The following is a 27444-nucleotide window of genomic DNA, read 5'->3' as shown; positions in this document are numbered from 1 at the left end:
ATCTTATAACAAAATGTTACAGACGCTTTTCAACGGCCAACTCGACCGATCCAAGGCAACGTGTTCCTTGAAACTAATTATCTCATACTATGTCTAGATTGAATATCATTTAAATTACATTTTTACCCCTTCTATATGTAGACTGATTTAAGTTTTGGGGAAAAAATAGATAATGCGCGCTATTGCCATCTAAAAAATACAATGTTTTCTTTCAGAGTAACTATAAATAAAAATATGAATAGTAAACTTGCGGGTACAACAAGTAAAATCTCTTTTGAAGGAGTGTTGGCTCTGAAAAGAGCCGGTTTGGTCTCGACGTTTCGAACAGTTAACTCTGCTCGTCTTCAGGAGAAAGATATTTTCTCTCATTGAGATGTGTACACATCATGCCTGCAGGAAGTCAAGGTTATGTGTCTCTTTTGTAACTGTGTGATGTCAAAAGGTTTCATGGCCAGAATCATTAAGAACAATACAAGAAAAGTTTCCTGTGACAGTTTCAGCTGGATAGTGGATACTGTTTCTACTTATTGAGAAAACCGTAAAAACTGTTCAATTCAATTAGAAAAAGAACAATAATTGATAAACAGTACATAGAAATGTAACAAAAACAAAAGCGCATAAAGTTAAACAAAAACAATATAATAATAAAGCAAAGAATAAAAAAACTGTACAAGAGAGGAGCCCGAGCATGAGGCCGTTAGAGTAAGCCGAGGCTTGTAAACAACAAACAGACAAACAAACAAACAAACAAACAAACAAACAAACAAACAAACAAACAAACAAGTTAACGGCGAAGAAGAAACAAGGACAAGACAAAGGAACAATGAAATTACAAAATGCTGACGACAAAATACAGTATTTTCAAATCCATCCATGTCTAGTGATGTGACGGCGGGTACCAACCTCTTCTCTGGCCATTATAGAGGGCAGCGTTAAAACGGACAAAAAGGAAATGTCCACAAGTCATCTACAGGTTATCTCTGGAGACTCAAATTCGTCAACACATTTTTGTTGATTATTAATCAATGGGGCACTTGAGTGGAAATAATTTTTCCAGGAGGCTTACTATCATTCCATTTTTGTATCAAGTGTGCTTTCGAATAAAAATTACCCGATTCTTTTTAGAGTTCATTACTGAAGTAAAAATAATATTGAAGTACTTTCTAGCGCATGTATGACCCTACCTTAAAGACCAGTGTTTTCTCGCAATCTTTTAACAGGTGGTTTGAACACTAAATCACATTGTTTTGAACAGACAAATTTACTTGAAAGGATTTGGGTACTTTTTGTAGGACAAAAACACAATGTCCACAGACTTACATGGTGTATTGCTTAGGTGCTGTAGTTTTTGAAATGAGTAAAACAAGTCACAGATAAGCATATTAACCATTTATGGAAAAATACCAAAACCCGTTAAGTTTTCATCCACTGACAACAGAAAAATAATGCACAAACTAAGCCGTTACTTATTAATGTCTTCGTTACTTTATTCAATCATAAAATATGTTTTAATTTGTTTGTACTTGAACATCAAAGGTAGGCCACAAGTGTACAGACAGCTTTAGTACTTTCCATTTGAAATTATAAGGATATCATAAAATTTATCTGATTGCAATTATATCAAAATTGTGTATTTACACTTTCTTTTTGAAAACTAAACAGTACTGTACTACAATTACTAGTGACCTTTACGATGATGCTGTCACAGTTAAAATATTTATATATGCTACAACAATATGACATGAATAAACATATTAAGGCTCTGATTGGCTTCCATCTATTGGAAAGGGGGTATGGCACCTTGAGGAAAGGGGGTATGGCACTGTGGTGTTGCTCCTATCAGTGTAGAACATTCTCAGTTTGCAACAACAAAAATGAAAACTGATTGTTAACCAACAGGTTCAGAATTTCTAACATCCAATGGTTGGTCCATGAAAAAAGAAAACACTGGAAATTCTGCGTTTGATGTGAGGCAAATTATTGGTGCATCCATTATGACTGTATGGCAAATTTCCTCTATCTCATTTTGGCAGCCCAGTAAATTTTGATACAATAATTTATAATGTGATATAGGTCCTACCATAGCCACATCCATGCCATACATGTACATGTGCACATGTCATGTGTTAATAGCATAGCAGACGCAGACTCGCATCAAACTCAATGTTAACTTGGGCTATTTTCCAATGGGTTGGTTCCATTGACTATGATTGAAGAAAATGCATGATGACCTTACCATGATAAGAGTTAACATTGTTCTTGAAAGCAACACAAAAAGTTAAATGTTTCGCCTTCGCAGAGTTTTTCTCAAAGGCTTTGAGAAATACTTTGCTAGGGTGGTTATAAAGTGCCTTTTGTGAGGTGCATTGAGACTTTTGTGTGATGCGCTACATGACCCGTTATTTTTTATATACTTTAATAAAATAACAACAACAAAATTGTTTTATTCTGGATGTCTGATATGCCAATACAGTTAACATGGGTTATGCCAAAATGTTTCCCAGATGATCCTTGTGCACAAAAAGTTACCTAACTCTTTTATGTTTAATGTTTGATATTGGGGAAATGTATTATCTGATTGGGTTTTTCTCTCTAAGCAGCAATTGTCTGTTTCAAAAATACACAATTGATTCCATTCAATGCTAAGATAATGTTGACCAAGTTTGAGAAGCATGTTTTGGAGGTAACAATAAGTTTGTTTAAAACATTCCACTTATTATGAATGGGTTCAAGTTCCCATTATACTTGTACAGTGGGAAAATAATACAATTCAAAAATTTTATTTTATGTATATTGGCAGATCATGTTGTGCTATTATGACCAATATTGCAACTTATTTTGACTGTTTAAGGAACCAATGCTTTGGATCGGTCGAGTTGGTCTTTGAAAAGCGTTTGAAACCGTTTGTTATAAAATACATATGGTTAGAAAGATATTTTAAAAGTAGAATATAATGATCCACACAAGTATCACTTGAAATTGCATGGTTTTCCTTTTACCTCGTCGACTAACATGGTCGGCCAATGGGAGTCAAATGTTTGACTATCGTAAAAGGCCGACCGTGTTAGTTTGCATAGTAAAAGGAAAACCACGCAATTTCAAAGCAAATTTGTGTGAATCATTGTATTCTACTTTTAGAATATCTTTCTAACCATATGCAGTTCTTAACAAACGATTTCAAACGCTTTTCAAAGACCAACTCGACCGATCCAAGGCAATGTGTTCATTTAAACACAAACATCAGCAACAATACCTCTGAAATATCTACCAATCTGTACCTTATCTTGACTCAAAACGTATATTAGAAACAGATTCTGTATCTATTCTCATCAAAAGTATATCGATTTAAACAAATTATCCAACAAAGCTGAAATAAATTATTCCTGTAGTAACATCTCCTTCACACCGATTGTGTAAAATCTGACGCAGTAATTACCTCAATTAATTATTTTTCATTGTATTTGAATAATCATTAATCAATCATACTTATAATCCAAAACAGTACAAAAATCTTTTCAAAACCAATCATCACGTTCGACATCCTGTCTGGTCAAGTAATACAATACCATCCAGTTTGGTCTTTGTTCATATTGTAAATTATATGATATTTTTTCCCATTAACATACATTAATCTTTGTGTCAAAATATACAATTTCCAGACTGCATGTACAGGCTCAACAATTAAAAGAGATGGTACATCATTTGGCTTCCAATTAATTATAGCAATTAAAAAATACATATATATCTTATGCTAGAGATCAAAAGAACTCATTAAAAAGTAACATTTTCACATTATTTTAATCAATGTACTTCGCACTCTAACCCCTCCCACACACAGATTGACTTTTACTTTTTTGCGAAGACCAGTAGGCCTACTAGAGAAGAATAAATGCATACATGAAGTAAAGTTGTGCCAACCCCAGAATGTGTTCTGGTTAATTTTCAGTGATATGTTGGTCCTGGTTTATCAAACGGAATGTGGTCAATGTCTGCACCAATTTAAAAACATTGTTGTTTTGTTAAAATGCAGCAGTTTAGTTGTCATTGTTACATGAACATGAGGCACATTATCATATTTTTGGCAACAAGTTTTGTTTTGATTTGAACTATTACTAGAATAGGAGTGGAGTGTCACTAGAACTGGTGCGTTCCACTCTGTACTTATCATAGAAATAGAACCCGGAGAACGCTGAGCTTGGCCGCCCTCAGTGTCGTCTGTGGACGTGGTGTATCGATACCGCGCAATACGCGTGTATGGCAAAATTATCATTGCATGACCACTTGTATTGTAAAATGAGCGTCACGTGACACGCGTGTATGGCAAGATGGCATCGCACATAGACCATTTCTAGTGTTTTCATTGGTCAATGTGATGTCTACTGTATGGCAAATACGCGTTCTCCGGGTTCTTTTTCTATGGTATTTATACAATGGTGACTAATAGTGACAGGTTGTAATGGTACAGACATACATGTAATACAGGTGGGTACACATACAGGTGACAACCACAGTCTTGCAAAATACCCTTTTTCGTTTGTCAAAACAATGCTGGTGAACATTGGTCAAACGGCAGGTGGCCATAAAATGTTCTTGGCAACAATAGGCTGGTTAGACAATAAGTTACACAAAAACAGGTGATCATGTAAGGCAGGTGGCCACAATAGATAAGTTATTCTACAACAAGTGACATAAAAGGCTTATGAGAAAGGGTAGTTGGTCACTATACACAACCTCCATATAAGTTATTACAACATGTACTTGAACATGTGGAGACATAGGCCTTATCGAAACCACGGCTTCAGCTTTGGATTTGGCTTCAGGCTCCTTTCTCTGGTCTGAAGCCCTGAGGCACGTACGCAGAGCAAGCACAACTGTCAAACCATACAACCTAGCTTCAGCCGAATCCAAAGCCGAAGCTGTTGTTTCGAAAAGGGCCATAACATGAATTTCATCCTATGATAATGAACCAACGTGAAGATGCAACCAGACTGTTTTCCTAACCACATAATGTGATCGAGTTAGGCAGGTGGTCACAATAGACAAGTGTTTCAATACAAGTGACATAAAAGGTTGTTGTGAAAGGGTAGTTGGTCACTTATACACAACCTCCATGCTATACACAAGTGAAGTTATTACAACCATGGAGGTCTGCAGTTGAACATGTGGAGACATAAACAACATGAATTTCATCACATGTTCCATCAGAACGACTCACTGAGTGTTTTCCTAACCTCAGATGTGAAGGAACTAGACACTCATTTTTTTTCCACGGTGCATGTTTGCAAATTGCTGCCGCCGATGTTTGATCTTCACTCAATCTCTAACCTTACCTAACAGTCCAATGCACCAGGACATTAATCTTATCACTGCAAAGCAACTGCAAAGCAACATAGTCTTTGTCCCTTTGGAAACAGACAGCCAGGAGACTTGATTCTTACAACTAACTGACTAAGCGTTGATTAATCTTTGTCTTGAGGTCTGCTCTACCCTTCTGAATGTGCCGACTGTCTCATCGGAGGAGAAACAATTTGTTACACTGTCAAGCGGAGGGCAGAAAATTAAATGGAAAGGTGTATTGGTTCAGCACTACGAAATCTTCATTAGCCTTTTTGAGATATGGTGGCCACTATAGGAGTGCGCTGTGTGGTTTGGTTGTATACAGACAAATTTACCCAAACCTTAGTGTTATAGTGTTGTGTTCACCATTATCTCAAAACGGCTTATTAAATTTGTATGGATTTCTATAAAATGAGTTGATAAAATCAAGTGATTTTGTTGATAGTATATCTTCCCAAGGCTTTTTTAGCAATGATAAACATGAACCTTGTTTGCAAAACATTATCTGCATACTGATTTAAAGCCATTTTTTAAATTTTACAAGTACGAAATTGAAAACATGATTTCATATTAATTAGATATCCTTGTTGATGCCCAATTATGTCATGTATTAATTAATTAGGACACTTCAGGTGCTTTTGGAGTTGGCTAGTTGGGGATAATCGCTAATTGAGTACTACTTTTAATTTTTAATTGTGTAGTGTAGTACTGTCTAATTTGAATGAAGCAGTGCCCATCTTCTTGAGGCCTCAACCTAAAAATAACATCAATAGTGCTATTCACACAGCGACAATTTAACTGGGGTCCCTTGCTTCATTTTGGCCTGATTGCAACATGTAGCAACGGTTGACAAGATTTTGCAAGAGAAATGGACAATAGAACAAAGTGTTGTACTTTCACATGAGGTACATTTTGTAAAGTTTTACAAACTTGCTACATTTTAGCGAGGGACCCTTGCTAAATTGCTCTAGTGTGAAAGGGGCATTTTAAAGTCAGCTATTATTGGGCTCTCTAAGACATAATGACACTAAAAAAAGAAGAGCACTCTTAACTTTTGAGTAATAAATCTGCTCCACAAGTAATTTGGTGGTTTAGTTTTTGTTGTTGGGGGATACGTGAAAGACTATGGCAGGAACGATAGTATGCTTTGCTGATTACAGTTGTGATGAAATTACATCACCAACAGAGGGCAGCATACAACTTACAGTGACTCACACATCTAAGAATTTCTTGAGATTATCAGCCAAGTTGTGAATGATTGAGAGTACATGTACTTGTTGTTAGGCCACTGCTTCTTCAAAATGATGCCAGTTTGAAAAATAACATAAACAACAACATTTTCCACAGCTTAACATGAAATTACTTTAAAATATTAACTTTGATGAAGTACATGTACAAAAGTTTTTAATCATGATGAGGCCTACTTTTAACTAATTATGAAAATTACTAAAATATATATATATATTTGTCAATATAGTGAAAGTTTATTTCCATCTCTGATTGCATGGTTAATATATTTCAATAAAGCACTTGTTTTCAGTGATTAATGAGTTTATAAGCGTCAATGTAAAACAATCCTTAATTAAGTCCATCATTTACCTCCTACCAGAAACATTAAAAAATTAAAAAATTTCCCTTTTCAATCAATTAAACCATAACTACAAGTTGTCTATCTTTTATAATTAAAATAAAATTTCCAATAAAAATAACAAGTAAATTGTATATACGTTTTTAGATAAAGGAGAATTTGAAGAAAAAAACACTATAGAGTAACACGTTACTGCTGTACAATTCCAAACTTTTGGAATGTATGTCAAAAGTAGAGTCCAGCTATCAACACGGTGCCACTTTAGCCGCAGTGTTACTACTCTCGATAAAGACATATTGGTACAAGGAAATTAAAAATCTTAAATCAAACTCCAATGTACATTGTTTTACCCGCTGCTAAAGCATAGGATTCAAACTGCCTCTAGCTACCGGGCAATCTCGGTGGTCTAGTTGGTATGACTCTGCTCTAGAATTGCAAAGGTCGTACATTCGAATCCCATCCGGGTAGTATTCCTGTGATTTTTTTTTTCCACAGAACTCGGGAAAGTACTGAGTATACAGTGCTCATACAAATCGGTTTATGTATGGGTAAAAACCAAAATTAGTACATTGTTTTAGTCAACAACTAAAGCTTGCAGCAGCCAATTTGGGTGTGGGGGATCCGTGCATATGCACTCAATGGTAACCTCTGCTTAAAGGCAGTGGACACTATTGGAAATTACTCAAAATAATTATAAGCATAAAATTCAAGATGGCCGCACCATGCTAAAGGTCTACTGGCATTTGTGTCACCATTGTAGCTTTTTTTACAAGACCGTTATTGTAGTCTCTTTGGTGCGATTGTCATCTTCAGTCTGGTACACGAGTTTGTAGGTACCCAGACTCAGATTGTCCTCGTCCATGACTTCACCGATGTCTCTACTAAATGCAGGGTTGACTCTCCCTCGACCATCAAACTCCTCTGGCTTGACGGCTTTGGGCTGCTTAGGTAGGGTTGGCTGTAAAGCAAACATAGAGCAATGACAAGGGATGAGTACATCAAGGAATCTTACAGGAATCTTCAGCTAGTAAGAGCAAGTTGAGTGTGCACAATGGTTAACTAAAGGATGACCATTTGCACTCGAACTCAGGCTGGTCGACCCTTGGTTGACTACTGTGGTCGACCATTTAGAACCAGCCTCGAGCCCATGGTTTCTACATTGGTCCCAACATCACGTTCCATTCTAACATGTGTAAAGCACAGAAGGGAACCAGTGACACTATTGCGAAAAGGCGGAAGGTTGACTAGACTTCTAAATGAGTCGTTCGAGTGAATGCATGACTGCGCATGTACCTTGATGGTCAGTAGTCAACCACGGGTCGACTAAGGTGCCTACTCAAACTTGTTCATTGAATTCACTGTCCATAGTTCAGATAACTGAAAGCTCCAAGGTTCTTAATGCCTGGCCCAGCTCATGACAGGGCCAATTTCATTGACTGACTCAGCAGAACATGTCACTTACCGACATTCTTAGATCCAGTCTTACAAGGCCAGAATGAGTTTTGTGATGCACTTATTTCCAATAAACAGAGTCCTCATAAAATTGGGGGAAAATTTACAAGTATGTATGTACCTGCTGTAAATATGGCGTAAAATGTTATATTATTTGACAATCCTTTGGAGCAAATTTAAAAACAATACTTTAGAGCCAATCTTAAAGCATGAACAACAGAATTTTGAACAACAGAAACAAGTCGGACTTTAAATTCCAAAGAATAATTTCCGCTAGTCATAGGCTCAAACTCAATGCCATCTTGATTGAAAATCGTTATAGGAACGGACTGGAATTCTCTAGGAACTATTAGGAACGGACTGGAATTCTCTGTACCAAAATATACAGACCTTAACATGAGATTAGAGACTTGCAATTCCCCCCCCCTATTTTCATAAGGACTCTACTTATTAAAAAATACATGGATCATAAAACTGAATATGACCTTGGTGCCCCTCTTTGAACTTGACATTGCATTTCATTTAGACATAATTAGTGTGCTTTCCAATTTTATCAGAGAAAATTTCATATAAATGGTAAATAAAGTGAAGTACTGTAGAATGTACTTAAACAGCTACCTGAGCGGAATGTTTTCAACGGAAATTGTATTTTAACTTGTTTATAATGCACTTGTTCACCATTTTAATGTCATTTTGATATGTGTACACTTCTGAATTTTTCGTAATTATCGACTAAAAAATCAGGCCCCAACCGAAAGGTTTTGGAAAACTAAAAACACTTTTGCCGTTGAGAGCGCGCGTCAAAGGACAATGCCGCTGACGTCATCTCTGGGAGCTTGCTTTGTTATGCCTCAACGCTGCAACAAAGCGGCTTTACAAATTGGAGCTCCCAGAGATGACGTTTTGAGAGTGATTACGTAACAGGGCTTTTCGCAAATCTCTCAGAAAAGCCCTGGATAAGGGCATTCAAAATGATTGATTTTTTTACACAATTGAAATCTTTTTATAGTCATATGACTCGATTTTCCTATTCTTTGAAAACAATTTAAGTGAATTTCAGCAAAGTTTACGACTTGACATATTCGTTCAAGCAGGTCTTTAATTAGCTATATGAAATATGACAACCAGCTTGGTTATAAAAGTTGCCAAAATAGAGAAGGGTTAAATTTAAGGGTGGCTGGTTAACAATAAACTTTCAAGTTGACAATGCATGGGATTAATGTTTAAAGGCTTAATGATCGTTCAGCCAGTTTGAAGCCCTGTGATGAATCAACCTGCAATTGGCATATGTAGTGAGGAGCACCCTTAGGAATGGGTTAATTTGAAGGTAAATCATTGAATACAATTATGATGCTCTTCCATGCATGTTAACTGAGCAGTTTGGGCATTGGTAAAAAATATACAACCATGATACTCTTCCATGCATGTTAACTGAGCAGTTTGGACATTGGTAAACAATAGTTAGGACAATTAGCATGCATTTCTACAATATTTCAAGCATGACATCAACAGGTATACATAAAGTAATTTCATCAAGAATTATTACTAGACATGGATGCAACTTTAACTTTAATAGTGGACACTATTGGTAATTACTCAAAATAATTGTTAGCATAAAATCTTACTTGGTAACAAGCAATGGAGAGCTGTTGAAAGTATAAAACATTGTGAGAAATGACTCCCTCTGAAGTTTTTGAGAAAAAGTAATTTTCCACTAAAATATTTGATTTTGAGACATCAGAATAGATTTTGAGGTTACAAAATCAAGCACCTGAAAGCACAAAACTTTTTGTGACAAGGGCGTTTTTTTTTCCATTATTATCTCGCAACTTCGACGACCAATTCAGGTCAAATTTCACAGGTTTGATATTTTGTGCATATGTTGAGATACACCAAGTGAGAAGACTGGTCTTTGATAATTACCAATAGTGTCCAGTGTCTTTAAAGGAACACCTTGCCTTGGATCACACGAGTTGGTCTATAAAATGCGTTTGTAACCGTTTGTTAAAAAATGCATATGGTTGGAAAGATATTTTAAAAGTAGAATACAATATGTCACACAAATTTGCCTCGAAATTACGTGGTTTTCCCTTTACTTTGCGAAGTAAAATTTGACTCCCATAAATGGCCGACCGTATTAGTCGACAAGGTAATAAGGAAAACCGTGCAATTTCGAGGCATGTTTGTGTGGATTATTTTATTCTACTTAACAACATCTTTCTACCTGTATGCATTCTATAACAAACGGTTACAAACGCTTTTCAAAGATCAACTCGGCCGATTCAAGGCAACGCGTTCCTTTAAGCTGGCTGTAGTGTTTTGGTTGGAGGCTTTATAAGGACCAACCAATCAAAATGCCTCTAGTTGTAGTCCCAAATGCACCCTTATAACCTCTACACAGGTAGTTGATTTTAAATTATTTTAATCCCGGCAATTTTTGATTTAATATTGAAGTGATCATTTGATACAATATTAATGCTTCAAATTGGCTGGGAATGTCTCACACTAGTATTGAACCTCCAAGACCAAGTTGTTCCCAAACTTATTGAGTTTTGTGCGTGTACAATTATGTTTCTTTAAATACTCTAGTTTTTATAGTTGATGGTTATAAAAAATAATATCATATTGGTGGGAAAGTAAGATTTAACAATGAAACATATGAGAGTAAAATAAATATAACAAATCAACAAAGAAAATATAGAGAGTATAAAACTTGACCTCAGTTTCCGGTTACTTGTAAAGCCTTAGTTATAAGAATTATGTCCAACTGACAGCCATGCTGTCATTAAACATACAAAATGGCCGCACAAATTTGTGTAGAGTTGGCACATGAGGTACATGGGGTGTCTACAAAGTTTAAATTTTGTTTCAATGCTGATTTTTAAAATCTATTTGTATTATATGGTATTTGCATTATTAATTGCTAGGGGCATTTCTTTTAAAGGCAGTGGACACTATTGGTAATTACTCAAAGTAATTATTATCATAAAACCTTACTTGTTTACGAGTAATGGGGAGAGGTTGGTAGTATAATGCATTGTGAGAAACGGCTCCCTCTGAAGTAATCATAATGTAGTTTTCGAGAAAGAAATAATTTTCCGCGAATTTGATTTTGAGAACTCAGATTTAGAATTTGAGGTCTTGAAATCAAGCATCTGAAAGCACACAACCTAGTGTGACAATAGTGTTTTTTGCTTTCATTATTATCTCGCAACTTCGACGACCGATAGAGCTCAAATTTTCACAGGTTTGTTATTTTACACATTTGTTGAGATACACCAACTGTGAAGAGTAGTCTTCGACAGTTACCAATAGTGTCCACTGTCTTTAAACATGTATAAATAAAACGGAAAAATAAAACATCTTTTCATAGAATATATGAAATAAAAATAGTCTTTGTTCAAGTTGAATTTAAGGGGGGGGGGGGTGCACTGGGTGTGTTTAACTTTTTACAAAAAGTACATTGATGCAGCATCAACAGAAATTCTCATGCACAAATAGACTAATATACTATTGCCATCTTTGTCAGGATACATGTGTCATGCACAACCATGCTAGAAACTGTTATTATAAGTTATAATATAGCGCTTCTGCATCCCATATCCAACGAGTGCGTGTGTTATAACGAATTTATCTTCCAGTCATATGTGCAACGCGTAAAGTTTAAAATTTCAGAACGTTTTTTTGCGACAAACAGCATGCAGGCGCACAAAGTTTAGAATGTAATTCTGTGATTGACACTCACAATATGCACCGTGCAATGAAAACACTGGAAGTAGAATAGAGGTTTTTATACCACAGTTCAAGCATCTGATTCGCGATTATATCGAATATCGCGATATATTGTCGGCGATATATCGTGAAAAATAAATCGATATCGCCCAAGCTTATTCAGGTTAGAATGTTACCATAGACAATTACCTCAATTCAACTCAACAAGCAAACAACTCAGCCAGCACAACAACAAAAACTAAAATCACTGGAAATCAACCTTGTTCCTACATACCTCCTCTACACCAGGGCTTATACTCCTATCCTGTTCAAGTATAGTATGCACTGTTGTTTCTCTTGATGTTGTTTCTAGGTGTTATACGGAATATTTACAATCAAATTCTTCCCAAAACATACTTTTACATCAACACAGGAGGCAAGAAACTATTATACAAATATTGACTGCTTCGAGTGCTATGGTTAAAACTATGACTCCCGAGGTGATCCACGGAGCGTTCTATTTTCCCGAGGCGAAGCCGAGGGAAAATAGAACGCTCCGGGGATCACTGAGGGAGTCATAGTTTTTAACCATTGCACGAGTAAAAGCAGTCAATATTTGTTTTATAACACCCCAAACATTTCTAAAACCTGTATTATTATTATTAAGTTACAGACCTGAATGCTACAATCCACGGACGACGCGAACACAGATTGCAAACACTTTTACCTACTGTGTTGCATGTAGTGTCGGACAATCCGAAATGGTTACAGACTATTAATTTATCATCCTCGTACACGCAACGGACGTCTGGGTACTGCACGCCGTGTGCTAGTCTGTCGGACTAGCGCACGGCGCCATGTGCTAGTCTTCGCTCTATCACACGGCCGTCAAGTAGCAAAACTAAGACATGTCATGTGACGCGCTCTAAATCAATGAGCAGGCAGAATCTTTGCAAGGGGTGTTATAAATGCTATTACACTTACTCTATGTTTACACACTAAACGACTAGTAGGGCTGTTTGTGTACACACCACAGAATACCAAACACAAAGTAGATACAATAGAAAATTAATTTGTTTTACAAAACTGTCAGGGCAATAAGGCCTAAAAAACGAAAATAATAGAAACTTGGTGAGATGGTTTAAAGTTAGAGTCAATACTGAGATATCACGCGGACAACAAGAAACATTTTATATTTCTTTCTTTTTTTTTGAATGGCTGAATATCAGTTGTCCTAAAAGTATAAAATGTTCTTTTTTAATAACTGAGGTCAATGAAGACTTCTCGTTGGCTAAAATCTGTCACTGCATGTACACGCTTGTTTCCGTTGTTTGACCTGTGCTATGGCAGCCAATGCAAAGGTAGTCTATACCGACCCGATAATTAGACAAGCAGATCCTGTTCTTTTTCCTGGAGCTTACAAACCAAATGGGAGTTAAACTTAGCCTTGCTCAAGGCAGTCGCATTATTTGCTCCGAAAAGACGCAGCTGTAAACCCACCCGCCGTATACCCTGTGCATGGTGTGTGCGATCACACAGAATGACCCACCCGTATACACACTGTCACATCGCACGAATACTGTTCACACAAGTCATCGCACTCGTACACCACTAACCGCATGCGGAGGCCGTCAGGCCGACAGCCTTGTCGGGTCTGTATCTTCCCGTTTTAATGTGTTGTATTGAAAAAATTCCAATAGTGGACGAAATTGGGGGGGGGGGGGGCTCTAGGATATGCTAGTATGCAGCTCATGAATATGTATATTGTTCGTCAGACCTATCAGACAACACAGGATGTGAGGCAAATGAATTATTCATTTTGACACACGCCTATCATGCTCGCTGAGCATCCATGGTGCAGTGGTGGTGTGTGATGATGTAGACATGTCTCATCTTTCGCGAGCATTATGGTAATGAGCTGACCGTGGGAACTCTTCGCTTATTATATTAATGAGGTCAGTGGCTTCAACACAGACCCTACAAGGCTGTCGGCCTGACGGCCTCCGCATGCGGATAGTGTACGGGGGCATCGTGTCGTGCGATGTTACGCACAGTGAATACGGGTGGGTTTTACGCACAGTGAATACGGGTGGGTTTTTATACAGCGGCGGTCTTTTCTCGGAGTGAATAATTCGACTGCCTTGAGCAAGGCTAAGTTAAACTAAGCCCTCCATGTCTAAGGCAACAAACAATTTGGGTCAATGTTATGCCCTCTCCCTTATACTTTACGTGTCTTCTTTAAAAACAAAGGTTTGTTTCTTTTAAAACAACAGAATAGGTGCCACTGTAAACTAAAAAAAAAAAAATCTGAAACATTTTGTACGACTTTGAAATGCATAATACAACATACAACAGAAGTGACGTATTAGGGGAAACTGTGCTACAAATACCACAATTAACATGCAAGGCTACCTATAGAGGGCAAATTCACTGCATATATATACACAGCTCAATCATGGCTCAGAAAATGCTTTAAGTACAGTGACACAATCAACCAAAATCAGAAATACATGTACAAAAAAAGTGTGTACAAATAGCCAGGACAGTGTGTACTTTCATTGTCACAAAAAAAGCAAAAACGAAATGTCTACCTATTACAAAAGGTGCCACAGATATCAGCACATGTTATGACAGATTTGTCAATAATTTGCTTGACTAAGTGGTTGAATGGGAAGACAAATACTTGGATATTGATCTACACGTAGTTACTGACAACTTCCAATGCACAGGGTGTTATCACCACATACTTCAAGTAGTCTAGTGTGGGTGGTAGAAACCTCATCAATAGGTGTGTAGTGTGCACACCTTGGATCAGCAGGAAAATTGGCATTTAAAATAATGCTGGTAATTTTTTACTGGCATCTCTAAAAGTTCACATTTGTGTGAATGTAGTAATACTCATTTTGGCTAGCTGTTCATTTAAAGGCAGTGGACACTATTGGTAATTACTCAAAATAATTATTAGCATAAAACCTTTCTTGGGGACGAGTAATGGGGAGAGGTTGATAGTATAAAACAGTGTGAGAAACGACTCCCTCTGAAGTGCCATAGTTTTTGAGAAAGAAGTAATTTTCCACGAATTTGATTTCGAGACCTCAGATTTAGAACTTGAGGTCTCGAAATCAACCATCTAAACGCACACAACTTCGTGTGACAAGGGTGTTTTTTTCTTTCATTATTATCCCGCAAGTTCGATGACCGATTGAGCTCAAATTTTCACTGGTTAGTTATTTTATGCGTATAATGAGATACACCAACTGTGAAGACTAGACTTGATACATTTACCATTAGTGTCCAGTCCACTGGCTTTAACTAAATGTTGCAGGGAAATTGTCCGTTTCAAAAATGCTCATATTTTTCCACTCGCATCTTAAAAATTCACATTTGTGTGAATGAAGTACTAATAGTAATAGAAATTGTGGCTAGCCATTCATTTAACAAAAATGTTTACATTAAATGTACCATAATGTTAACTTTGGTTTGAACATAAGACAACTGTTATTCCTATGGTCAAAATTCTATAGGAAAAAGTTATCAAGTGTAATCCTTGAGTAGGTTGGTTGTCTTTTTTCTTTTTCTGTGTCATGCGCAGTGTTGTTTCCTCGGACGTTCAGAATATCATAACGTAACTGCGACATAAGTTTGTAATCATTCATGGACAACACATTCTCGTTTAGAATATATAAAATAATGTGCTTTACAGTGGATATTTCCCAGTACAACTTTAGTTATGGCATAGGGACATGCCAAAGATGACAGCAACAGGGGAAAATCAATGGCTGTAGTCATTTTTCTTGAGCCATTTTTCCCCCATTTTACACAAAATTTCTAACCACCTATGTTTGGATCAATGACTTTAGCTGTGACAAAACAACTAAAAGGGCCTATTCATCACAGCAGCTAATGTTCACTGCAATATCTGCAGTCACTCCATTCTCACATAGCCTGACAGGATGTATAATGGATACAATTTTAGGAGTGATTTGTCATCAGCCAACGTACAAAGACAAAGAAATGTTAGGCCCATGAAACATCATAACTGCTCAGTTCATACCAGGTTGGCTTCAACCAACAACAGGTAAAGGGTACAGCCGTCAATTTCACAAAACTCTTCCTAACTTAGGACTAATCTGAGGGCTTAGGACGAGTCCCAACCCTGCACTGTAGCATGCAGACCTTAAGATTAATCCTAAGTTAGGACGAGTAACTCGTCCTAACTCGAGATAAGACGAGTCCAAACTCTTTGTGAATTCGACCACTGGCCATGTTGATATAGACTATACTGGTTACCCATTATGTAATCAAAAAGTTAATATCTTAACTTATGTTTCTTCCAGCCTTTTACCTTTGGTACCTATTAAGTACTGCGAAACACAAACTGCATTCTAATATAATTTAACATTCCGATGAAGATGTGTGTTGTTGCCTGTGCAGATGTTATGTGCATTCATTCAGACAGAAATATTTGAAATGTTGATCTGGGTGTCGAGATTCCTACAAAGTCCTTTCTCATCAAACCATTTTGGTGCACTCATGCAATCAAATATTCAAACACCATACAATAACTAACGAGAATCAGCGGGGAATCAACTCAAAAACAAAGACTTTCCAAACAAACAATGAGCAGATAAAAAAATGTAAAACTCTACTAAGCAAGCATTGTGATAAGAAGCAACAATAACTGGCTACAATGACATCAGACAACAGGCAACTTGGAATGTCCATACATGTACATCAAAAAAAGTGTTGACAATATATCTCAAAAGTTTTTCATTTCAACGAAAATGCCACTTAATGAACAAATTGAAGACTTCCTAATTATATTTATATCTTAAAAAAGAAATATGGTTTCAGTGAAAATTGGTTTACTTTATAACCGCCCCCCCCCCAAAAAAAAGGCCTGCTCAATTCAATAGTTTCAAAACTTCTGTGCAGTGTTAGTTGATCACTTAAAAACAGAGCAATACTACTGCATGTTGCTCTTGGTTAATTTAAAATAGTTTCATGGTTGTCTTAAATTTATCAGACCAGTCGCAAGGTATCAGTCAACTCTACATTACTGAGCCTTTTGGCTGCTTGAACATTTCTGCTTAGCACCTTTTGAGATTTAGAAATTATGTTGAAAGACAAGTAGGGTTTGAAGCTTTGCATGGTGGAAATACGATATAGAAAGGTTTGCGGTAACACCATGTAATGACTATCTCTAATGAGTTGGGGTGGTTCTGAAAAGAACTGTTGATTTCAACTCGACGTTTCGATCAGTATGCTCTGATCGTCTTCTGGTGAAAGCTCTCTCCAGAAGACGGCTCTCTCCAGAAGACGATCAGAGCATACTGATCGAAACATTGATCGAAACGTCGAGTTGAAACCAACGGTTCTTTTCAGAACCACCCCAACTCATTAGAGATGGTCATTACATGGTGTTACCGCAAACCTTTCTATATATGTTGAAAGACATTTCATGCAATTTTGTCAAGACCGTACACAACACCGACTATGGAATTACAGCTAGCATACCTAGCCCCTGGTTGCATATACCAGTATCTTCAGACTGTGATTGTTCCATCACTAAGCCTTCTGATGGTAGATAGTACAGGCATGCCAGTGCCGGACAGGACTGACAACCTGTCCAGCTCCTCTGAGATTCAGGGTGGCGATAGATGAAAGAGAAACATGATTCAAACAGATGCAGGATTATAAATGTCTTAAGTCTCAAGACCAAGGATGTGTTATGAAAACATAGCAAAATTGATGGAGTGATCAAAATTCTCAATAACTTCAAGGTTTTACAGAGAGTTCATATTTTTGAGGACTCCACTCTTCTCACTGAAAGATTAATAAGTTACCTCCAACTTTGTTTCAGCATGTAACAATTAGTATTACACATCTTACAGTATTCGGTAACACTCTGTTTACAGAGCTCCCAATCGGTCAATATTTTTTTTTCAATTATACATAGAGCAATAACATTTTGTAAATGTCATGAAGAATTCAGACATGGAGAAGAACATTTAAAAACAGCTGGAATAGAGTGTCTTCAAATTAGACATTGCTGACCTCCAAATGAAGAATATCACTTGCTACATTATAATCGGCCTTCTAAAGAAGCACAACTGACTATTATAAGTTATCACACGAGTGCAAGTGGAATACGGACAAATATAGCGCTGATTTTTTAGTATTCCATGAGCACGCGTGTTATAACAAAAATTATCTTCCAGTCTCACATGCAATGCGCAAAATTTAAAATTTCAGAACGTTATTTCGCGACGAACAGCATGCACGCATACAAAGTTTAGAATGAAATTTTGCACTGTCCGTATACGGAGCGTGACGCATCGACACTCAAAATAGGCACTGTGTAATAAAAACAGAGGAAATAGGATTTAAAACAGAGGAAGTAGTATATATGTTTTTATCCCCCAAGTAGTTCGAGAATCTGATTGGTGGATTACCGCGCACTGGAAGATAAAATACATTGTTCCAATAGTTGTTACAGATGAGATCCTTCAGCATGTACACTGCAAGCTGCAAATCAAACTTTGAGCGAAACTAAGGCTTAGCAATAGTGCATGATACTCCGTCACTTTGACTTACATGTAGCCTGTTAGTTTACTTACAATATGAACAAAACGTGGGATTGATTAATGTCAGAAAAGCTGTGGTTATTCACTGTTAACTTGAATTTTGAATCTCATTAATTTGTTATGCAACATCTACACAGCAAACTATGTTCAGCAATAAGTGTTTAATTTTATCCAGCAACAAACACTCTTCCTTAATAAAGCATTCAGCAATGCCAGCTGTTACACCATGGCAAAGTGATTAGTCAGGTACCCATTCTTCCTTGCAATGGTTTAAGGTAGAACAGAGGCTAGGAAGGAGTCAACTAAGTTCAAAGAATGTGGTCATTAGTCAGCAGCCTCGCTACCATGGGCAGTGCTGCTCGATACCTCTCGTCACTAACCCCTGGAAGGGATGTACAGAAAAACTATGCTGATTGGCTCAGGAAATTGGTTATGCATTGAATATAAAGTGCATGCGCGCATACTTTTAAGATATTTGCATGTTGTTCCCGCCAATGTTTTATGGCATGAACAAGTTTTTCAAAAAGAAATTCAAAAAACACCCTTGAGACGAAAGACATGCGTGTGTGCGTGCGTAGAAGGCCCTCATTAAAATGTGCTAGATTCTAGCACATTTTAATGACCAATTCCAGGGGTTATGATCGAGCAAGGCATCTGGGAAAAAATGGCACGGCGAGATCCATCACCCCTGGGAACGAGGTTGAGTAGTAAGCAATACAGTACAAACCATCACCATAGGATGTAGGTCATCAAACTATAGTTCAGCTAGCTTGCTTTGACCATTATTAAGTTACCTCCGATGGGGATTCTACATAACATCCATACTAGTGCCCTGAGTCGAATGGTACCAATGGTTGCGCCACTTCAAACATCTCTATGGTGAGGGGGAGATTGCAGTCACTGTTGGTGTTCAGTGTCGATGAAAAGGACAAGGGAGTGGAGCGTACCTGCTGATAAGTGTGGTCATAATCAGTTGCCATAGAAACTTCAAGCATCATAGATTGGTTGATTAACGGCAAGTTGGTGTTGGCAACCACAGCGAACCGAGTATGGGTGTATGAACTGCTATGGCTATGTACAGAGAAAGCTACCGAGTAAACACCTACATGTACTGCTGTCTCATTTTGGAGTCAGATAAATCACTGTAGTCTTGAAAAATGCTCCTAAAGCCTGTTTCACACGAGCTTTATAAACCATGGTCAAGTGAAATGGGCTTACATTGTAACATAACATTTTCAGGCCAGGGAGACGCTACAAAACAAACTAGTAAAAGGGACCATTGCTAATTTTTGAAAAATGCATTTCTCTTTCAAATTATCATCATTGTCAATTTATATAGGCCTAGACCCTTTGCATGTGCCCCAAACAGTGCCCTCACTGAGGTCACGGAAAGCAGATCATCGGCTGAAACTTGTGCGCTGTATGTACACGCGTGCACATTTCCATTGTTTGACCTCAGTGATGGCAGCCATTAGCAAAGGGTCTATTAAGTAAGTTTCTGTATAACTGGGTGGTTATTGTACCTGTACTAACAATATCATTTCTATTATAAACACTTTTAGACTGTATGTTTTTTTTTTTCCTAACAAATATGAGAAAGATTTGAATCACTTCCAAAAATCAAATAGCAACTCAAGTAAATCTTACTTTACTTCTAAAATGGCTTGCAGTAGCAGGCCTGAAATCATACCTTTGAAAGGGCAAGGCCATTTTCATTTTGAAAAGGGTACTTCCATTGGAAAATCTTAAAGCAAATGGGAAACTTTTGAAGGACACCAAGGCCAAGACTAGGGACAACGGACAACAATGGCCCGTGTGTAATTCCAGGCTTGCAGTAGATTTGCAATGATTTTCAAGGAAGGAATGTAGCAAAATGATTAAAGGCAGTGGGCACTATTGGTAATTACTCAAAATAATTATTAACATAAAATCTCACTTGGTAACAAGAATGGGAAGAGGTTGATAGTTTAAAACATTGTGAGAAACGGCTCCCTCTGAAGTGAAGTAATTTTCAGAGAATTTGATTTCGAGACCTCAAGTTTAGAATTTGGATCTCAAAATCAATCATCTGAAAGCACACAACTCCATGTGACAAGGGTGTTTTTTTTTTCTTCATACTTATCTCGCAACTCCTATGACCAATCAAGCTCAAATTTTCACAGGTTTGTTATTTTATGCATATGTTGAGATGCACCAAGTGAGAAGATGGTCTTTGACAATTACCAATAGTGTCCAGAGTCTTTACAGATCACACAGGTCTGGAGTCTTTGTAAAGAGCAATACAATGAATGTTCTGGATAATCATCAGTGTTTTAATGTCATTCATGTGTGTGTGAGAGTATGAATGAAGAACAACTTTTGGGCGATGCTTAGTGGAGCATTGACAGAAAACAAACAATGAACACTCTCCCCTATTAATTCATTTTTGTGGTTGTGAAGAAAATATGGGAGTAAAACTAAATATTGTTAAGTCTTCATTAAGTTCATTCCTCTGGTAACTAAGCATTGGTTCACCTAGTTGAGTAGAATGTTGATTGCAACAACTAGGCATGACCGCAATATTGTCACTACTATTCAATTCAATTCAATTTATTTATTTCATCACAGATTACAACTAAAAAGTGAAAATTGCTTTCCCTGTTTGCACTAAAAAGATTCAAGACTAGTCATGCCACTGTGGCTACCTTCAAAGTACTCGCAACTAGTATAAACCACAACTACTTTGCTGTAGAGATCAACTGGTGTGTTAACAACACAGTGCTCTGCATCAACATAAACCTACCATACCGTACACAACGAAAATGTACATTAACTGTGTACATATGCTGCAACCCAAAACATGGCAACACAGTAAATTTTTACTGTTGGACATGCAAAAATCACAGTTTTGTAGACTCAGTTTTAAAAATAGTTGTACTAGTGGTGAACCAATCTCATTGCTGGTACACGGCCCCTATAGACGATGTGACCCATGTTTACATTCAAACCGCCCAAAACACTGTACACGTTATGTTTAGTCATGGTAAGACTGAGTGTACTTTCCAGCTGGCTGCCAAAACACAAATGTTTTGCCCGGCGGTATGCGCGCGAATCGTGTTATGATTTTCGAGTAACCTTACATGTATGTCTGTGATTGGTCAAGAATGGTCCATATAAAGCTTATGAGATTCGGACATTGTTGCATAATGATGAGTGGAGCCACACTGCTGCATGCGTAGTACCATGGGTCTACATTAGCAAGGATTGGTATGAATGGCCTAATCCTAGATCAGTGCTTACTATGAATGGCCTAACCTTAGATCAGTGCTTACTATGAATGGCCTAACCTTGGATCAGTGCTTAGTACGCATGGGCTTACCTTAGATCAGTGCTTACTATGAATGGCCTAACCTTAGACCAGTGCTTACTATGAATGGCCTAACCTTAGATCAGTGCTTAGTACGCATGGGCTTACCTTAGATCAGTGCTTACTATGAATGGCCTAACCTTAGATCAGTGCTTACTATGAATGGCCTAACCTTAGATCAGTGCTTAGTACGCATGGGCTTACCTTAGATCAGTGCTTACTATGAATGGCCTAATCCTAGATCAGTGCTTACTATGAATGGCCTAACCTTAGATCAGTGCTTAGTACACATGGGCTTACCTTAGATCAGTGCTTCCTATGAATGGCCTAATCCTAGATCAGTGCTTACTATGAATGGCCTAACCTTAGATCAGTGCTTACTATGAATGGCCTAACCTTAGATCAGTGCTTAGTACGCATGGGCTTACCTTAGATCAGTGCTTACTATGAATAGCCTAATCCTAGATCAGTGCTTACTATGAATGACCTAATCTGAGATCAATGCTTACTATGCATGGCCTAAGCTTGAAATGACCTTGACAGTGGACGGTGGAGGGGGAATGAGCCAGAAGTGTTAAAGTTGCCTGACCTGTGTCTCATATAGTGCCATATATTGTTTGAGAAATCAAAGACTGCTGGCTGTCTGAAGAGAGTTGCATCCTAACTAAAATCTTCTGCTCTGTGGTCTTAATAGAAGCGTGTTCTAGTAGCTGGGGAGAAACCAAGAATGGAATCACTGGTGGCTATGTGGTTTAATAAAGGTATGCGTGAGTGGGAAGCTTTCGTGTAAAGATAAAAGACAATTAAACAAAAACAAAAACGAATGACTCAAAATTGTAACCATATCACAAAAAGGGATTGAAAGCTATGTGGGAAAAATTAGGACCTTGGTGAAGAAATATTTGTTTATTTTTATACCAAAGATTTCTTTTTGATTGTGACTGAAATCTCTGCTTAATCAGCTACATAGAATCAGAGTATTAATGCTTCAAGCTTGGTTCATACTTCCTGTGAATGCAAATGCGATACGAATTTTGACTTCACAAATTTTTTCGCAACAGATGAGCTGTATTCAACTCCTGTGAAACATTCGCTGTGAAAACAGCCCTATGAAGTCAAAAATTGTTTCGCATTCACATACACAGAAAGTATGAACCGGGCTACAGGGGAATACAAAGTGTTTTCAGAAACAAGGTCTGGCAAAAACCAATACATTTAGGTACATTACAAAGAAACTCCCTTTTTTGCTTCATGTGTCTTAGTTTCCATGCTCAATGATAAACAAAAGAATTTAGGAATTTGTCAAAGTTGGTCAGCATTGTAATAAATTTACTCACACAATGTGCAAACAAAATACATCTGGACTTGACCCAAACACCTGTTGAAAAGGGTACATGCATGCATACATTGAACAACTCCTCTTGAGGTGAACTGCGTGATAAATGATTTAGCAGCCAGCAGACAACAATTTCCAAACACAAATCCAAACAAGTCTTTGAAGGAATTTATAAATCTATTTGGAAAGCAGGACTGTAGATCTTACTCAACCTCAAAACAGACGATCATTCCTTTATCATCCTTGTCCCATTAACTGGTTGTATGATCACTTACAGGCATTGTATGGGTTATAATTCAAAAGTACCCTTTATGGGGTTGTAGAGGGGGACCTTTAAACCTCTCCCTGCCACCCTTGGAAAAATCCAATAACCTCTTTTGTTAGAACAATTCCTAATATCAGACACAAGTTTTTGTGTCTGATTAATTCTTATTTCTTATTCAAGTCTCGTTTGGATGACATTTTGTCTACAAACATTGTATCATTGATGATCCCGCCAGAAACACTGTTTAAGTTTGAAGAAAAATTTAGTTTTTTCTTCTGTTGTCCTGTATCACGCAAAGATCATGTTTGGCATACTGCCTGCATACAACCCTTACGGCAAATCATTACATCAAAAGCACACACACAACCTTATGTACTCCTGCAACTGTGGACCTCCTGTTGTTCCTCTTTTGTTTATACAGCCCCCATTGGTTTTGTACTCATTTTTCAACTGTGGACCTTTCCCAAACAGTGAACCCTATTGTCCTCTTTTGTTATAGGTCCCCGGTTTGAATGTGTTCGCCTACTCTCACCTACTGCATTGTCAAAGTGTTCACTACTTGTGGCTCCAAAGCTGGTAAACATGTACAGAATGTTTGTGTGTGATTTAACAAAACCACCATTCATTCCATTGTCTAAAGACATTTAAAGGCAGTGGACACTATTGGTAATTACTAAAAAATAATTATCATCATAAAACCTTTCTTGATTACGAGTAATGGGGAGAGGTTGATAGTATAAAACATTATGAGTAACAGCTCCCTCTGAAGTGACGTAGTTTTTGAGAAAAAAGTAATTTCCCACGAATTTGATTTCGAGACCTCAAGTTTAGAATTTGAGGTCTCGAAATCAAACATCAGAAAGCACACAACTTCGTTAGAAAGGGTATTTTTTTCTTTCATTATTATCTCGCTACTTCGAAACCACCGATTGAGCTCTAATTTTCACAGGTTTGTTTTTTTATGCATATGTTGAGATGCACCAACTGTGAAGACTAGTCTTTGACAATTACCAATAGTGTCCACTGTCTTTAATATGTAAAAAAACTGACAATTCTTGAAAGACCTTGGGTCATTGAAAGAAATACACATTTCAAAGATTGATTCGCTTCCCGAGTAGCTACCTCTGACCAGCCAAATCCAAACTGCAAAAAAGAACTCCATTGCTATCAGGATTACACTTCCATAATTCATAGTGTCATCTGCATTCTTGATTGTGATGATTTGTACAGATATAAGTTTTTATCTACATTTAAACTAGACTCAACACCAAGTAGATGCGAAAAACACCACCACAAATGCATAGGTCTGGCTTCTGTGGACAAAATCAAAGAATAACACAAATTCATCAAAGAAAATTTTGCATTTTTTAGTTGTCTTTTTTGTCCATACCTGCTTGACTTGACTCTCAGATGGAAAGAAGTAGAGCTGGCATGTCTTGTAGATATAGTCTGGTAGTAGACTGGCACAAATGATGATCAGAATGCAAAGCCACACCGCTAAACTCTTATGGGTCACAAAGAACACAAAGTACACCGAGGTCGTGTCAAAGAAATCCCTGTAGTGAAATGAAACAAGTCCGTCTTTAATCAACACAAATGTTTGTTAGATTTCAGCTCAGTGAGAGACACATGAAGCTTTGTAATAGACCCTTCCCATGAAATATGTAAATTGCACATAGCGCGTGCGCACTAACGTTTTGGTTGGCAAAATGAGGGAACATCGCGCTGTTTTGTACACGACTAATGGGTGCGTGACACAGATGCGATTGCGCGTCTGCTTAGTGCACAACTCTATGGCGTTTGCCAACCAACAGGGTCTGTACGCATGCGTGAATATGATTAGCATATTTCATGGGAAGGGTCCATTCAATACTTTGCAGTCTTCTTCCAGCTTTGTGCCTAAATTGCTTATAACAGCTGCAGAATACTTTATTACAAGCACGTGCAGCATATTGTTGTAAAGCTGAATCAGGCCAGGAACTGCTACTTCGGCTACAGTTAGCGGCTAGATCAGCGCGTCTATCAGTGTTGAAGAATAGGCAGACGCGTGATCTAGCTGTAGCTGATGTCGAAGTCCGCGTTTTGGAAAAGGCCTTAGATCATTAATAAATTTAGCTACAAATGTTAAGTTAAACTTTTGAAATCTGCCCAGAGCATGTCCATTTTAGTCTTGTTTTGCAGTATAAAGCTATGTTAAGCTACTAAACAGTACTGTGTTTTGTCATAACTGCTTTGCAGAGTATTATTACACTGGTGTCCCACTGGTGTCCACTGGTGTCACATGGTGTCATTTTGGTGTCACATCAGTGTAACACTGGTGTCACATGGTGTCACACTAGTGTCACAATGTTGTCACTCTGGTGTCAAACTGGCACCACACTGGTGTAACACTTGTGTCACACCAGTGTCACACCAGTGTCCCACTGGTGGAAGGGTGTAGCACAAAAGTACATGTAATGACACAATTATAATTATTAAAAAAATTTCCATATTATTATCACAACTTAATACAGGAATCTATTATCAATACTCACCACTGTGTTACATTATACCTGAAAATGGAACACACAAGGAAAATAAGGAGTCAATACCTTGTGTTTATAAGAAATGGGTCCGTTAGAAAGGAATGGTGATTATTAAACACGTAGGCTGGTTGGCATATTCATTCAAACACACAGTCTGGTTTGTATGTCTGACATACACATGTACATAAGACTCACAATAAGTCTTGGATACTTTTGGAAATATCTTTTTCATCTAATTCCAATATCATAACAATCTCATTCTCACAGATTATGTCATGAAGAAGTCATGAGGATGCATTTTATTGATAAGCTTCTTACTCTACCCCAAGCCCCACTCCTACTCCTGAAATACTTGCCTTCTTAAAGTACCATCAACTACACTCCTCTAAATTGCAAGGGTCGTGGGTTTGAATCCCCCCCCCCCCCCGAGTAATTTGCCTGGGATTTTTTTCACAGAACTCGGGAAAGTACCCAGTATACAGTGCCAACACATCAGTGTATACATGTATGGGTAAAACCACAAATGAATATTCTTTATCCCCAAAGAAAATCTAATATCTATCAATTATACTAAAACAAATTATTATTTTACTCAATGATGATTTGAAACGCATTTTGTAGGCAACGTATAGGAGGCAGATCATTGGACAATAGCTGCTCTCTGTACGTAAAAACGTGAGCGTGACCTCAGCTAGCTGTACCGTTTCGCGTTATGCAAGGGGGAGCTATTGATTTCTTACACAAGACAGAACCCGCCTCCGAACAATGCACGTAGTTTTTGGTGTCGACTCTCTTTTGTGCATGTTTGTATACGGTTTTGACGCCCAAAATGACACCCAGGATAGGCACATGTAAGTATGCTGCGTGTATTGCAGGCCTGATACTTCACATAGGCAATGAAGGCGATTGCCTCCTCGCCCCCTGGTCATTGCCTTGGTGCCCTTAAAATGATCTAATAGAAGTTTACAATTTCCTCATAGAGTGCCCTTTAACCAAGGAAAAAATGCCTTGGTGCCCTTGCCCTTTTCAAAACGAAGCATACATGCCTGTATATATATTTTCTGGGGAAGATGTTTTCCTACTTACCATATAACCCCAGTGTAGACGGATGTAAGAACCGGGTAACCAAGGACCGATACAGCCATGGAGGCAATAACCATCCAATTCCAGTACCTTGTCTCAATACAGAGCTGTTAAACAAGAAATCAATTATTGATAAGGGCCGATTCACAATCTCAACACTTTAATACCCAGCCAAAAACTCAAACGAAAAAACAGTAATTACATGTACAAGTAT

General features: G+C 37.6%; 1 protein-coding gene across 5 annotated transcripts in view; it reads right to left on the bottom strand.

Annotated features, from left to right (window-relative positions):
• Nucleotides 1–3117: 3117 nt before the first annotated feature.
• Nucleotides 3118–27444, bottom strand: part of LOC139944750 (phospholipid-transporting ATPase IF-like) — an 83035-nt gene continuing 58708 nt past the window's right edge. Inside the window, exons 27-31 of one of the 5 annotated variants that reach the window (XM_071941824.1) lie at nucleotides 27234–27337; nucleotides 26157–26174; nucleotides 25013–25178; nucleotides 19470–19622; nucleotides 7746–7883 (exon numbers count right to left, since the gene is read on the bottom strand). In XM_071941824.1, the coding sequence (XP_071797925.1) occupies nucleotides 19500–19622; nucleotides 25013–25178; nucleotides 26157–26174; nucleotides 27234–27337 (411 nt within the window). In that variant the 3' untranslated portion in view covers nucleotides 7746–7883; nucleotides 19470–19499. Of the gene's footprint in view, nucleotides 7884–12383; nucleotides 12458–17578; nucleotides 17727–19469; nucleotides 19623–22610; nucleotides 22732–25012; nucleotides 25179–26156; nucleotides 26175–27233; nucleotides 27338–27444 lie in introns of those variants that run through there. The other 4 variants (XM_071941826.1, XM_071941825.1, XM_071941822.1 and 1 more) reach the window with 4 other exon arrangements.

Source organism: Asterias amurensis, chromosome 12 (assembly GCF_032118995.1).
Source record: "Asterias amurensis chromosome 12, ASM3211899v1".
In the NCBI taxonomy this organism is placed as follows: Eukaryota; Metazoa; Echinodermata; class Asteroidea; order Forcipulatida; family Asteriidae; genus Asterias; species Asterias amurensis.
This window is presented reverse-complemented; position numbering and strand designations above follow the sequence as displayed.